Raw genomic sequence first — 16,912 nt, forward strand, 5'->3', positions numbered from 1 at the left:
TTACGAAATAAATGCTCTGTTGCTCACCCAATAAAGCAAATAAAAGAAGTGGAGCTTCCCAGCAAATACTGGGAAGTCCTCAGACGACCCTCCAACCACACTCGGCGTCAGTTCTGGACTGAAGACCGAGTATGTGGGGGAAGCCTTTATACCGCTGCAGAAAGTTCAGGAAAAAAGTACACAAAACGTCGAGAAATATCGGACACTGACGCAACGGGTGACGTAATCCAGTGGAGACTCAGTGTGTAGTGAGCAGTTCACCAGGACGGATGCACGGCGAGGCAGCAGTGAAAGTCCAAGGCCGGTTAGATGAGTAAAGTAGCGGCGAGTATATGAAAATAGGTGGAGTTCCAGATGACAGCAGCCGAAAATAGGAGAGTGATCGTTACAATGCATAATATTACCGTGCATCGTTGCTTTTCATTACCACCCGTTCTGATTGTTACACTTTTAGAACCCTTCGTATCCACTGTATTTTCCAACAGTATTTCAAAATAGGCAGGTGTCTGGTCAACATTCCCAAAATGTGACAGCAAATAAGAATTTTGCTTCCTCAAATGAATAATGTGGCGTTGAAAGGCCGTTAATTTTTGTTCATATGCCCCAGGAAGACGTGAAATAGATGTACGTCTCCGAATGCACAATCCCTTTCTCCGATAAAAGTTTCGGATCCATCCGCAGCTTGCAGTAAAACCCTGTGTATTGAGTTCTTTTGAGATCTCTAGTGCTTTTTAATTGACACATTTCACTAGAAACACCATAGCCTAACTCACGTTTTTCTATCACAAATTTGTGGAGTCGTTCTTCAATTTCCGGAAACACTGCTCTCCACCCGCAGAACGCTCTGCAATCGCCGTTATTTTTTAGAAGTTTTCCCTTCTGCCAATCATGATTACACGATTCATCAATATCATACTTTCTGTCAACGGCACGATTTCCGTAATTTTAAGTTTCTCATGCACAGTAAATGACCGCAGACGCTGTTTTGAATCCATCGCTTACTATCGAGACAAAACTTTCACGGGACAGATACGGAACTCAAATACGAGCGAGATAGACTTCCGTAACCAACAGTCTCGACTTTCGCAAAGTATGATATCCCGCGAGATAAGCTATTCGCGCACCCAGCATGCCAGCAACACTTGTGGAACAAATGACGATCCAGCATCCGCAGCAGCGGCTTTCATATTTACCTTATATTTACCCATATTCCTTGATTTACCATATTTCATTACCTTACATTTCTCGTTTACATGCCACTGTAACCGTATTGAGAAAAATTGATCTTCTTTTCTTAGAACACAATGAAAACACAATAAGACCTGAATGCCCATTTACATGCGGTATATTGAGTGTGGTAACCGTATTCAAATCTATTTCAATGCTCCATGTAAACGTAGTAAATATTTACGAGAATGAACGGCTTGAATACGACCCGCACCCAAGATTTAGAACCAATATTTTGGGGGGAAAAGTGCGGGTGGTATTCGGGATTATACAGTAGTTAAATTATTTAACAGGATTTTTAATGGAGATAAAGTACCAAAATAGTGGGAATATGGAATTCTATGCCCAATATATAAGAAGAAATGGAACAAAATATCCCGAACAACTACCGTGGGATAACTCCATTAGACTCACTGAGCAAGATCTACACAGGAGTCTTGGCAAATAGGCTAAGAGATTGGACCAAAAATAATATATTATCCATGTGCCAAGATGGAATCAGAAAGAGGAGGTGAACAACAGATAATATCGTGACAGTAAAGATGATAATAGAAACATACATGAGTAGGGAAAGAGGTAGTGTATATATAGCAACTATTGATTTCGAAAAAGCTTTTGACATCCTGAGTTGGGAAGCGCTTATAGAGAAATTAGGGAAGAAGGAGTTTCAAGAAAGATGATTCGGGCAATTGAGATGATATACCAGAATGTATACTGCTGTATCAAACTAGAAGAGAATCTAATTAGTAGGCTGATAGATTGAAAGATTGGTTTAAAGCAAGGCTGTAAATTGTCCCCGATTTTATTTTTATTATTCATAAATGATATACTTGACGGGCACGGAGTAGAAAAATGGGCTGTACCGGTAGTACAAACTTGGAGATACCAGGATTGATATTTGCAGACGATATAATATTAATGGCTTTAACAGGAGGGGTTTGCAGAGAAATATGAATGAGATTTCAGAATACGCAAAGAAGTAGGCATTGAAAATTAATTGTAATAAATCAAAGGTGTTAATTATACGCAAGAATAAGAGGATGAAAAATGGAAAGAAATGGATGACGCAGGGAGAAAGAATAGAGGAAGTTGAAAAGTTAGAATATCTAGGAGTGCTGATAAATAGAAGAGGAGAGTGGGATGATCATATCAAGAGGGCTAAATGGAGAGGGGTTGCAGCGCTCTCGGCGGTTAAAATTTTAGAGGCTAAATACCCAAAGATAAATTATAAGATACTGAGATTAGTGTGAAGGACATTAGTATTAAGTAGAGCTTTATAAGGGGTAGAATTATGGGGACTAGGAAAAAAAGGATATTTTAAATCAAATTACGTACAAATTTAGTAAGGCGGTTATGAGACTACCACAATGCACAGCGAATGTGGGGGCGTTATTAATATGCGGAGAGTATTTAGAAGTGGAATGTGTTAAAAGAGTAGTGAATTATTGGATGCGAATGAAACGAGGAAGCCTATAAGCAACAACTGAAATGTATGCATGCATGCCGAAAGTTGGTTGTCAAAAATTAAAACCTATGTCGAGAAGGTTGGTATGGGTTATATTTGGCACAAAATATAGAAATGAAAAGGTAATAGTAGCCAGAGAGCTCTGATAGCGCGAATTAAGGATATACAGATGCAAAGGCTGATAGAATGTAGGAATAGGGCCTCACTTTGTTTATTCTATAAGGTATTCCAAGTCTCCAAGATAAACGTAAGATATGGGAAGGATGAAAGGAGGTTTAATATGGTGGCTCATGGGATTATACAAAAACAAAGGATAGATTAGGAGTAAAGAGAATTTGCAGTGTATTTTGTGTGGGTATAAGACGGATGACCTACACCTAGTAGGTTTCTGCAAGGAAACAAAGAAGTTAAGGGCAATGTTTTTAAGTAATGAGCAGCAAGAAATGTGCAGGCAGAATAATGAACAAAAATTTTAGCGTGGATGGTGAATGAGTGGAACAGTGAAGGAAACTTGAATAAGTTTTTATGTGCAGACAAAAAATTATGTCTAAGAAAAGTGAAAGGTATGGTATTATAACATAGTTGGTTAGGGATGAGTGTTTATATAATCGCTCTGATGGTCTGGAATTTAAACAGAAAGGAGGACAGTACGAGAAGAACAGCAAGATGATCAGTGTGCACTCAGCGGTTTGTAATGTTTTGATAAAGTCAGCTTGTAGTGTTAAATAGTATACCAGACAAGATGACTCAGTCAGTGGAATGTAAAGAATTTGGTCAACACCAGGTTGCTTTTTTCTTTCCTTGTTGCTATGTAACCTAATCGTTAAAGGTTTTCGTTACAATTTCTTTTACTTTAGATAATTTGCCAAATGCCATGGATGCCAATTGCTGTATGTATGTTTTGCCTTTTGATTACATAACCTCCTGATTACAAGTTACATACATGTTCGCAAGTTTTACATAAATAGATAGAGTAGTTTAAAAGTAGTTTGTGTTAATATTCATAATTTAATCCTGGTTTTGTACTGTTCATTTCATATAGCATAGGGTCTATAATGGAGAACTCTGTAGACTCATTGAAATAAATAAATATGATTTAGCGCTGGGTGATCTAGATTAGATAATATTCATCATTAAAAAATAACAATTATAATAAGTTATAATATTACTCCATTAATTTAGGTAATAATAATGGCGTATGGCCTCCAGAGAGGCTTGGTGCAGGTCTTTTTCTAGTAGACGGCCTATTAGGCGACCTGCACGTCTGTGAAGATGAGGGCCCTACCTAGGATGATTTCTAATGTTGAATATGCCACACACACCCAGCCCCCGAGACATTGGAATTAACCAATTAAGGTTAAAATCCCCGACCCAGCCGGGAATCGAACCCGGGACCCTCTGAACCGAAGACCAGTACGCTGACCATTCAGCCAACGAGTCGCACATTAATTTAGGTAAATTCTAGAGACTGTTAACAACATTAATTTTTCAAATCATTTGAACATGTACTGTGTTGTGGTTAAGTGTAAGAGAGGGCCGTGCGCCCTAATTTTGCCATATAAAAAGGCAGAAAATAAATTAATTAACTTTGTGAGAATTCTATCTTTTGTTAATGGACAACACACTCATTTTCTTCATGCCTACTCAAGGTAATTGTAACAATGCTATATTAGGCCTCTTTTAACTTGATCAGATTTATTGCTGACCATTCTGTTTTTAAAATAAAGAAAAATTATTAGGTGGGTCCAAGGCCTAGGGAGTCTTTCATTTTCATGCCCTTTGTGGCCCTTCCCTTTCTTCAGCAAGTTCATTTTTTGAAGAGTCACACCTCTTTCATTTTCATTTCTGAATAGAGTTAACACTTTTAACAATGCCCATACAGGGCACTGGTTTCCTGGTTGTGGACGATGCCTGTATATAATACAGGCATGATTTCCGCGCATGTTTATAAGCAGCTGCATGTATCCCATATGGTTCTAGTCCCTTGCTTGGAGGTTGTAGTTATCTATTGCACAGTAAAATGCAGTAGTTATTGGGAAGTTCAGATTGAAACGATAAAAAGCATAGTTTCTCTTTGTCATGACCTCTACAGAAGCATGCGATCTCCCGGAAGCTGAGCACACCATATCTGTCAGCTGCGTTACTATACAAACATGTCCTCATGCTGGCTCAATTGTAGTGAAATCTTGGATATTTTATCTGGAGAAGCGGGTTCCAAAATAGATCGCAGTGATGAATACTCTGCCTACGAACCAGATAACATAACGTCACTTTCGAATGCAAGTTTTTAGCTGCATTATTTTACTCCGAATACGAACGACAGAAATACTTCACCTCCAGACATTTTGGCCTATTTTTCCATTTTGACAAAGAGTCACAGGCTGATGATTCACCTGTACCATGAAAAGAAGGAATGCAAGGTTGGACTGTGCATAGCCCAATGTTTTCAGGGCTACTATACCAAAACAAACTATTGCTAAATTGGTAAATTTTGTAATTCAAATGTAATTGTGTTAATTTGTGGCTTAAGTAGCCACAATGACTCATTTTTATTGTTTGAGCAGGCTTATTGGTGTAAAAGACATTTTTCCATACATTTTAAAAATATTTTTCATAAGACTAGTGTAATCAAATTACCTTAGATATGTACTTCCTGATTAACATCTTCAATTTGGATGGCTGACACCTTCATGTCATACAAAAATCAGGTAAGTACTATGTTTCGCTGTTGTGTAATAATGTATTAAAATTCAAGAAAAATTCCCAGCTCACTGACAGGGTCCCTGTTAAAATATGGTAGTGTTGAAAGTATTAAGAGAGGTTGATTTCCCCCTTCGTACTTACTCTTAAAACAATACTCACCAACATCACACATACTGTCGAACAGTGATTGTTCCCTCGACAATCACTAATGGCAATTTCACATGAAAGCCAATAGCTCTCCAGACTATGCCTGGGATTGATCTTGTGTGCCTTTCAACAGTAAGATTGGTGTGATATGATTCACCATTGAAGGTAACACTGTGCCATTCATCTGCCCATAGTGTTCATTTCCAACTCTGGGATAGCCTCATATGTTGATGTTGTGAGATCAGTGGAGTACTCACTACTTGGACATGGACTGTTGCTCGGGAGAGGGGGTTGTATGTTCAGGACATCCAAATGACATGGCGATCCTCCTGCATTGTCATCTGTGGGATTGGTCGTGTCCCAGGTTTTAGAGTATGTGCCCTTTCATTTTATCGCTGTTGCCAGATGTGGTTGTATCATGAGGAGTCATGTACAGCTACAGCCCACACAGACAACTCGCTCTCCTGCAGGCCGATTATTAGGGTTCTCTCAAGTGGTGATGTTGCTATCCTGCTCGTGTCCATTGGGAAGGCATGTTTCACTAGTGCACACTTCACCTCACAGACTATTCTTCAACTATTCTTCTAGGCTTTGAATATAGGGAATGATTCACCTGTATCCATTAAGGTGGGGAGGCCTGTATGAACAGTCTGTTCGGCCTGAAACCAGTAATGTTTGTGTACCTAGTTGACACTATTCCATATCCTATATCAACACGAATGATCCATTCCATCTTGGTGTTGCAGTTTGGATGTTGATATGACTGCAGGATTGATTGCAGTTTAACAATTTTGATACTTGGTTACCTAACACACCACGTATCAAAATTTCTGCTTAAGCTGATACAACTCCTCACAGATTCTTCTAGAGAGAATCATCTACATATTTGTTACTCAAACATTTGTACATATTTGTATACTTTTATTATAAGTGTCATGTTATATTGTGTTCAGTCTTAGTACCATAACACTCGGTCCACAACCGTAATGTATTGCCATGACCTACTGAATTCTATCTGTAACACCACGTGTCTAAAAAATTCGACTCAAGTTGATCCACAACATAGAGCATCTCATTTGTACTTATATACCCAGACGTTTTCATATATATTTGTGTAGCCTACTTGTATTATATATTGCTCATCTATTGTCACACGTAATATTTCACTTTCAAATGCGACATTTTCAGCACCATAGCACTTCGCCTAATTCAACCACACATCGTAGTGTTAATGATATATTTGTTTCATACTGTTCTTTCTGCTCATTAGAAACATGTTTTAGGATTTTGTCTAATATTGTGTATTGTTTAAATATGGCTGATGATGACCCCAAATAGGGTTGAAACTAGTCCCATGTAATGTAAATACACGCATTGTAAATAAAACTATGTATTGAATAGGTGGAAAACTTTCATGTTTATTACTTATATGTAATCTCAGTTCAGTATGGACCAACAGCATGAAATTTATAACCCTTGAGATGATTTTTGGCTGGTGTTTGTTTTCCTCAAATCTCGCAGGTGGATCAATCACTAATTTTTTAAGAGGTGCACAGTGGAATGGGTATACCATCTGTGGCCGCTACGATGTCAGCTCGAAATGTTGATCCGTTTTCGGAAAGGCATCCGACTTCTTCATAGATTTTGAGATGATTATGTCTATGAAGGCTTCCAGTGATCATAGAAGGCACTGCATTGTGGCAGTTAATTCTCATTGGGACAGAACCCTAATATGTGAGGAAGGGTTTCGAACTAGTTACATCTTCTGCAACAGTATGTATTAAGGCTCCTTTCAGGAAGAGTTCAAACAGGGATGATATTGCAGTTCATTTTAATTGCTTCTGTCCATTGCTCACATGATATTCCTTTCTTATTGTTCACTGAGGAGTTGCCTTTTTTTTTTCTTTCAATGAGAAAAGAACATTCCTCCTTTTCCATTTGATGCCAGCAAGGTTCAGTTTCTGAAAAAAATCATCATGAAGCAATTGTCAGATAGATTTAGCATTAGAGCTTCCGAGATGTGCACTTTGCTGTTCCGTGAGTGGTAATAGCTGGAGACAGTGAGAAATTTCGGTTTGAAGCTCTCTAGACGCTTCTATGTATTGGTTCATTGATCAGCCTTTTGCATATATTTATATGTTGAATGAAGGCTTCCCATTGTGCTTTAAAAATCCCATGTTCTTTGAGGCTGCATGGTGCAAAAGTTACAGCATCTGGGGTATCTGTCGGTAAACCGATAATTTCTTAAATCTAACTCTTTATGACTTTGTCAGTTCACTGAGAAATTTTGCTGTCAGGTTTTTAAGAGGTGCACATTGGAATGGCTATACCAGCTGTGATCAAATGTTGCCATATATTATCAGGAATAAGAAGGGGTGAGCTAATCAGTTGGTTTAAATTCTTCGTGAACTGTTCAATGACAAGAGAGGGATAGAATTTAATTTTGTCTTGAAAAGTTACCAAGGTATTTTATGATCCCACTTGAGGAAATCAACATAATTTTGTTTTTGTCTAGAGTAGTGAGAGCAGCAGGACTCAGCTGACCCATGCAAATAGAAATAGCTTTCCTCTTACTAGTATTTGTTTGGAGCCCAATTTTTGCTAGGGAAATTGTGGCCAGATCTGCAAGGTGCTCGACGGAAGCTGTGTTCTTGCATAAAAGAATCAGATAATCTGCAAATGCAAGTACTGTTAAATTTTCTTCATTTGGTAGTAGCGTGTATCTGTACTCCCGGAAATTTCATTCTCATTTAATTCTCTCAGAACGCAATCCACTGCTAACTTGAACAGTATAAGAGAAAGAGGAGCACTTTGCGCCACATGGTTGTTGTTGTTGTTATTATTATTATTATTATTATTATTATTATTATTATTATTATTTTGTTTTGTCTTCTAGGAGTTCCCATTGGTGGTATTGGGGGAGGTACTATTGGCAGGGGCTTTAAGGGTGAATTTTGTCGCTACCAGTTGGTGCCAGGCCAATACACTTACCATACAGTGCCAGCTAACCAGTTTATTGTCACTGTGCAAAATGGAAACAACAAAACATTGTACCAGCAAGTATTGTCATCCCATGGGTAAGCTATTAATCTATAATTTTATAGCTGTACAATACTCTCGTACTTCTAAATACTTTTTACCGGGCGAGTTGGCCGTGTGGATAGGGGTGCGTAGCTGTGAGCTTGCATCCGGGAGATAGTGGGTTCGAATCCCACTGTCAGCAGCCCTGAAGATGGTTTTCCGTGGTTTCCCATTTTTACACCAGGCAAATGCTGGGGCTGTACCTTAATTAAGGCCACGGCCGCTTCCTTCCAACTCCTAGGCCTTTTCTATCCTATCGTCGCCATAAGACCTATCTGTGTCGGTGTGACGTAAAGCCACTAGCAAAAAAATATATTTTTTCTTATTGTTCTTTGCCTCATTTCTGTTAACCTTCCATATACCAAGCAGGGTACAGTTGTAATTTTTTAATTATTATATGCATTAACATATTTTGTAGGTTTTTCATACTTGGTTACATTGTTAAATAAACATTGCTGAATATCATGATACAGCCAAAAGTAAAAATAAACAGCATTTAAAAAGTTATGCATCTGAAATTAACGTGAGGTATTTTTCTACCCCACTTGGTAAAGTACATACAATGTTTATTTTTCTCTGTGGTTTCTTCTGGAGTTGTGTAAAGAGATCCAAAAATTGCATGTGAAGGACAAAATAAGGAAATCTAAGGGGGTACCATCACAATCTCTGACTGCAGTGAAGGATCCTCTGGGAGCTGAACATGTGGCAGAGAGCATGGAAATGGTGCAAACAAGATCAAGCATCGCACACTGTACACTGTGTGTGAGAAGGAATGACAGAAAGTCAAGAAAGAGGTGTAATAAGTGCTTGTGCCTTGTTTCTAAGAAATATTTCAGACACAAAAACTGAAAAAAACATGCAAGTCCTGTTTGGCAGTAGGGTGCTTGACTAACATGCTAACTGAATTGAAGGGACATATGAGAACCCAATTTGTGGAGAATATGGTGGAAACAAGTTGTATTATTAGATTGTGAAATATATGTGCAAGCATGGAAAGACAGGAATGTTGAAAAATATAGTCGAGCCTCCCTTCTGTGGACAGCGTCGGTTCCGAGAAAAATGTCCGTTACGAGAGGTGTCCGCCAAAACAAGTTTGTAAAAATCGGACATTTTAACGGCAAAGAACACCCACCTTAAATATGAGCATACATATCTTTCTTTTTATTATTCTAAGTCATTTCTGTGTTAGTATTTTATAGAGAGTTATTGTAAGTGATTTTACATCATTTACAAACATTACAGCTTCGTGAAGTAATCCATTGTTACTCATGTTTAACAGACAACTGAAATGCTATGGTATTTCTGTCTCAGTAATTAGCGCCTGTACTATCTTTTCCTTCTCAAGTTGACTACCTGAGCTCGACCTTATCAGCAACAATCCGAGTTATGAATAGAATGATGCAAGAAGGGAAGAAAATCCCCAGGTAAGTTGTGAGTCAATAGTCTCTGGCAGCATTTCTGGGCAATTAGAATTCTCAGAATAGGTCTGTACACCACTAGGTAGAACTGCATTCTGATGTACCTCCTCTCCCCTTGCACTCGAAATAGTACAAACATTCAAAAGGTATTTCCTTATGTCTGAAGAATGGTTTTAAAAGAAAGAATGACATGTGGTCCGGCGTAATAAATTGTCCGGCAACGTGTGAAGTGTCCGCTTAAGTCAAGTGGACGGGACAAATTACAATGTCCGCTGAGGAAAATGGTCTGTATAGGGAGGTGTCTGCTGAATAAGGGTGTCCCTTAGGGCAGGTTCGACTGTATATGAATTCAGTTCTTGTGCTTTGCTTTTAACACATGGACGACAGGTGCCAAACGGAGGCTGCTTCCCCAAGCAGACCGATTAGTTCAAGCCTCCAAGAAAGACATTAGAGTGCTGCACTCAAACTACTTTAATTCGAAATGTATTCAAGATATCGACCTCAAACTTGGAACATGTACTCACTAGGTTCCTTAGTAGTCTGTACGTTGTGATAATTTTCAAAGCAATAGCGTTAGTGGCTCCATTCAGTAGTCTTTCTAAGCACAGTGTAGTATGAATGCCGTGTTTGTGCCATTTGTATACTCATTGTTTTCAGGTATGCAAGGATTTCTCTTTACGGCTACTCGCCGTTTAGTGTTAGCCATTAATCATTAGAAATATTTAATTTACTGTCACTTGGTACCTATTATAACCAGTCTGTACATAATCACAATTATCAGTAGTTGTTGGCAACTGAATACACCGCGCCATGTTGACATCTGCACAGGAACTTCAGGGAATAGCTCTACATATCAGACATTATTTTGTCAAAAACATGAAGGTTTAGAGAAAGAAAGATGCAACAATAATTTATATTCCAGGACTACACTGTTTGTAACTCATAATTTCCCCCACAATTTCATCAATAATCAAGAAAATATAAGGTGAATAAAAGCGAGAATTCTCGTAGCCCATCACCTACTATCGGCTGGAAACTACGAAAATTCTCAGGGCACATCAGATAATAAAACTGCATATAAATGTTGAAATAATTTGTCGTCATATAATGTACGTTGCCATGGGCAAAGTTTCCATGGCTACAAAGACCAGCAATAAAAAAAATACATTGACACTAAAATCTAAGATCCCTCTACTCCATGACGTAATTGAAAGTAGTTAAAATTATAGCCAACAGATAGCACAACAATCTAAAAATGATACCTGTGCGTAAAAACGGAGATCTCCGGGGCCCATCAACAACCGCTGGCCGCAGTACTACTGAGATCTCCGAGGCCGGTCGTCAGTGTGTTAAGGAACATTCAGATGCTAAATCCGAAAAAAAAGTTCCAAACTTGTCCAGGGTGACTGAGGTCTCATGATGACTCATGAAAGTATTTCACATTATAGGCATGATTAATTTTGTCGGTATTAAGTTGAGATGGTTTAAATTTTAAAAATAAAATATGGAAAAATACACAATATTCTGGTTGGGTACATTTGTAATCTGTGTGTGTTCTTAATCTTGTATTAGGAAGGTATTTAATAATTTTACATTCAAATTATGGAAATTTTACTCTGTTTTCTCTTCTTAGTAGGGGATATCATATAAAAATGAGATGCATCTCATGAGACATTTATCAAAGGTGTGAGATTTTTTTTTTTTTTTTCAATTTGCTTTACATCGTACTCACACAGGTCTTATGGCGACAATGGGATAGGAAAGGCCTAGAAGTAGGAAGGAAGCGGCTGTGGCCTTAATTAAGGTACAGCCCCAGCATTGGCCTGGTGTGAAAATGGGAAACCACAGGAAACCATCTTCAGGGCTGCTGATAGTGGGGTTCGAACCCACTATCTCCCGGATGTAAGCTCACAGCTACGCGCCCCTTACCACACGACCAACTCACCTGGTGGTATGAGCTTGATGTCCCTTGCGATATAGATCTCACTATGCAAATTAATAAAGTTTATATACTGCTAAAGAGATGGATCTCTTTCGTTTGAGCTGTGTGTCATATTCTGGCCCTAGTATCTATTAACTGACACCACAGTTGTTATAAGCAAATACCATCTAATAAGGGAAGGATTTTAAACATTTTATGATTTGGTTCTGTCTTTTAAATTTCATGTGATTTACTTTACTTGAGAACAATGGCAGTGAAGGGAGAAATTTCAAAGATTCTGGCTCATTTGTACCCTGAAATACATGACCGAAAACTGCTGCAGTGGGTTGTAACAATTTTGTAATGATCATGTGGTGATCTCTTAAGTACTGAATTAATGGCAGCATAAAAAAAAAAAAAAATGAAAGTCATGTGAATAGAACAGTAATTTTTAGCCATGAAATTATCCCTGCAGATAACAAAGTAAGACTATTAACCCTCGAAGTGGCGGTCATTTATCCTGTAATGGCAGCGATATTTTACCGGTGTTGCAGACTCTTAGTATAAATTGTGTTAAAAATCGCTGACTTGTTATACATACATAAACAGCACACCCTTTTATCCTCAAAAGTACAAGGAATAAGATGATGATGATACTAAAGCTGTTATTTATCATCCACAAAGTGTAAGACCAAAAATATGTTGAATTTGTTTATATTATTTATTTTTGCAAAAGTTTTGCTATATATAAAATGTTTATATTTAGGTAAATTTAAAAAATACATATACAAAAGAAGCACCATTTCATAGTAAATAGGTGCGTACCAGTATATAGTTTATAATACTGTTCTTAGCTGGAAAAATTATAGTCTACAACAATTGTATGCTACCACTTGTACATTTCACTCAGAGTCACTTGGGTGGGTCTTTCTTTTTACTCCATGACTGTGAGGCCTCCAGAAGTGCACTAGTTTATAACACCCCTGGTGAATACCACCTCGACACCAGAATGTAGACTTCTTCTTCTTCTTCTTTACTTTCAAGCACACAACACAGGCGATTGTTATTCTGTGGCAATATTTCGAGAGCATGAGAGGGGCCTCCTGCATGACCTGTTGGCCTCACAACTGGAATTGGGAACTGTTCATTTAGCAATCCCCTAACTATAGTGGTCATGAAGTCTCATCTTGCTAAAGGCTTATCAGTGTTCTTTATGTACAGAACGTATGTGTCAAATAATGTCATATCTAGAAGATTTGAAAAAAACTGCTTCCAGTACCTTCTAGTGGGTCTGGAACAAGTGGCATGGAAAATGCACTTACCTTTATTATCTACACCTCCCATGAAGTTATTGTACTTATGAATCAGTAGTGGTTTCAACCCCTCATTTCCCTCAGTGTAACATCCCGTTGTGAGACAATAAACTGGTTTCCTTGTTTTCGTCTCTTTATAAGCAACCAGTAGAACGTCACCTTGCCTAAAGTAAACGATTTGCCTAGGTTGAAGATTTACTCACTGTTCCTGTGAGGAAATGATTCAGTATTGCTGAGATGAGTGCATATCGACACTTCAGATTGATATCAGAAGGAAAACTGGCGACTAAATATAGCTGGCTCAGCTGAGACATTCGTGTGGCCGGCCGCCGAGTATGTAGCAGCTAGCAAAAGACAGCGGAATTATGACGCTACTTTGGCAACGATTTACACTAGATTAGTGTAAGATGTTATTATACAAACTATTTCATGATTATGGCCGAACATTTCTCCTTCAATTGATTCGTAATTAGCACATTTCGATGAATAATAATAAGATTATCGAAATAAAATAAAGAGCATGTCAAAACGCCTGATATCAGGCGTTGCCACTGGGCAAACGCATAAAACGCCTGATATCAGGCGCTTGCCACTTGGAGGGTTAAAATGAGACAAAAACACACTACATGGGTCTACACCACTGTTTAGCCTCGATCTACCAGGTGACTGCTGCTCAGCCCAAAGACCTTCAGATTACAAGGAGACACATGGTTAGCACAACTAGCCATTAGCCATTATTCTTGGCTTTCTAGATCCAGGGCTGCTAGCTCACCAGCAGATAGTTCCTCAATTCTCACGTAGGCCGAGTGGACCTCGAACCAACCTTTGGATTCATGTAAAATCTCTGATGGCCGGTAATCAAATCCGGACTCCAGATATGTGGTAGACTCGATACTTCTAGACTTCTAGGGCCAGCGTGTCTATTAAAAACCTTGAAAAATTGTTGCTTGTGTTTTATAAATAAGAAAAATATATGAACCTATAAGTTACACTTATTTCTATTTTGTAAGAAAAATATAGCAAGTACATAGTAAATGAAGAATTGAATTACCCCCTGTGGGTGGGGGTCACATACGAAGAATACACACACGGTATCCTCTGCCTGTCGTAAGAGGCGACTAAAAGGGGCGACCAAGGGATGATCAAATTAGAACCATGAAACTATTTGTGATTAGTACCACCACACGGGGAACACCATGGGTCGCATTTACTTGTGCGTAGTACCACTATGTTGGGTACCAAATAGGTTTGTGATTAGTAGCAAACGTGGGCACGACGGCTTTTACAGTACCTGTGATTAGTAGCACTATATGAGCGATACCATGGGATGAAGGAACTCATGGTTCTGGCTTCCCTATGATTAGTACCCACTCTATGAGGAACACCACGGGGATAGTACGAGTCCCTGTGGTTAGTACACTTTGGTGATAAACACCATATGTTTGCGTTGCCTGTCAAGGGCGCCGCAATGTGCGAAACACATTAGGTCTGTAATACATGTGCGAATTTCATTACCTGTGAGTCGTACCATAATGTATGGAATAACGCGAGTCTACGCTACTCTTGATTAGTACCGCAACATGGGAAATACCATGGTTCTACTTTTTTAGCGATAAATACCATTATGAGGGCTGATGACCTGGATTATGGACCCGTTTCGAGAACAAGCATATTAATATTATGCCCGTTCGCATCTCGTAGACCATTTACAAAATGGCGGCGTAGGAAGGTATGGCCCATGCGATCTATTAAAGCAATGAACTTCTCATTAATACGGTATATAGGAGACCATGCACGTCACGGAACGGACTAATTTGGAAGACACTGCAGGACAGTAGAGGCTCAGTTGGATTGTTTTATAAAAAAAATATAGCAGCGGACTAATTGTTTAAAAAAAATATACTCTAAAGATTTCAACGGCAGAAGAAAGAAGCAAGTACACGCTAAGCTTTACATCGGAAGATTATCCTAAACTTCTGAAGAAGATATTGACTATTTTACGATCGACGATCAAATCTGACAAAATAATTCACCGGCGTACATTATAAAAGAGACGAGATATTATAAAAATAAGTAAATCGCGGTGAGATACATCTGACTTGGATCCGGTGAGCAACCACTCTGCGATTGGCGAAGAAGGACTCACTATATCGGAGGACCGATAATTTCGTATGGGAAGAAAGTTACCCCTGTTGTTATAAATTAATATATATATACGGAGAACTTATCCCAACTGAAGAAAATTTCGTCGTTAAGAATAAGCAGTAGAACAATGGAATATATCATGACTGATTGCTCCGCAAAACGAATTTTCTACGCTGTCTGCAGATTTGGAATGATGACTGCTTGCTAAATCTACATGAAGGACTGAACTGGGGATAGGCACCGGCCAGCCAGATGACCAGCCGATGAGGAATGGACCGGCCAGCCAGATGACCAGCCGATGAGGAATGGACCAGCCAGCCATATGACCAGTCGATGACCGGGAAGACGTTGTCCAACCGGAGATCCAGATCCTAACAGAGGGTCTAACTACAACCAAGGAATGGAGCGACAACCAGACCAAACATAACATCTGACGAGCTAAGTCTTTACATTTTTTTTTTAGTAGAGTAGTTTCTTGCAATCTACACCCTCACTCTAACTTCAGCATGTGCGGATTAATTGGTGATATTTATGAATTAATTAAGAACGTGTGTGAATCATAAAGTGAAGTGTGAGATATTTAAGGCTATAAGATAAGATGGCAGTGTAGAATTAGAATTCTATTATATCATATACATGCTACCGCACTTGCATACATACAGTAGAAACTAGCATGAGTAAATGAAAGAAGTGTTACTTGTGAAGATCTAATAGCAATGAGTCTATACAACTAGTGAAACTTCGATTAATCTCGTATTACTTGTACAATGATTACGTCACGAATTTACCTGCGCGACACAGATGAATATAGTTAAGTTACGTATTCCTTTCTTTATAGAAAGAGGGCATTGAACTCCAACTGCTGTTAAAAGATAAGAGGTTATGAAAATGTGTTTATAATAAGGCAATTCTAAAATGTTTTGGCATATAGCTTTAAGTGTAATCGGCTATATGCGTACGGCAATAAGTATGCCAGTGGAATGATAATGTACATTGGAATGGTGTTAAAATATGGTTATTTCTCGGAGTATATTAAGGAATATTTGAAATGAAGATGTTTGTGTATGTTCTGCGGTATGAGAAAGAATTGTAATTCGCCGAGGAAACGTTGCGTTAGATTAACATGAGGTGAGTTTCTGTGTCATATGGAAAGAGTATGTCAAAAGAGTGAACATCGCGCAGATGACCCATTTTAAGGTAAGATTGACATGTATTATGGTAGAATTGTGAATCGTGACAGTTTTTGTCTGACATTGGTAAATGGTATGTAGCGAATACAAGAGAGTTCTTTAACATACGGTTTAACTAGGCTCATGACTAAGTACACATGTGATATTCTTTGGTGCGGTGACATTTCAATATAATACGTATTAATTTCATTCTGTACTGACCATACGAGTTGAGTAGCTCGTACACATGAGAGATATTGAGTAATAGGAGATAGCTAAAGCACGTTGAGCCATTGGTGGAGGAGTGTGTGGATCGGAAACTA

At 38.6% G+C, this 16,912-nt stretch overlaps 1 protein-coding gene across 2 annotated transcripts in view; it reads left to right on the top strand.

The window, feature by feature from the left end:
* Nucleotides 1-16,912, top strand: part of LOC136857245 (non-lysosomal glucosylceramidase) — a 203,154-nt gene that overhangs the window by 34,461 nt on the left and 151,781 nt on the right. The window contains exon 3 of one of the 2 annotated variants that reach the window (XM_067135737.2): nucleotides 8,439-8,619. The exons of the other annotated variant lie outside the window; for it this stretch is intronic. Within the exon in view, the coding sequence (XP_066991838.2) occupies nucleotides 8,439-8,619 (181 nt within the window). The remainder of the gene's footprint in view (nucleotides 1-8,438; nucleotides 8,620-16,912) is intronic. 2 annotated transcript variants of the gene reach the window in all.

This window comes from Anabrus simplex, chromosome 1 (genome assembly GCF_040414725.1).
Source record: "Anabrus simplex isolate iqAnaSimp1 chromosome 1, ASM4041472v1, whole genome shotgun sequence".
NCBI lineage: Eukaryota > Metazoa > Arthropoda > Insecta > Orthoptera > Tettigoniidae > Anabrus > Anabrus simplex.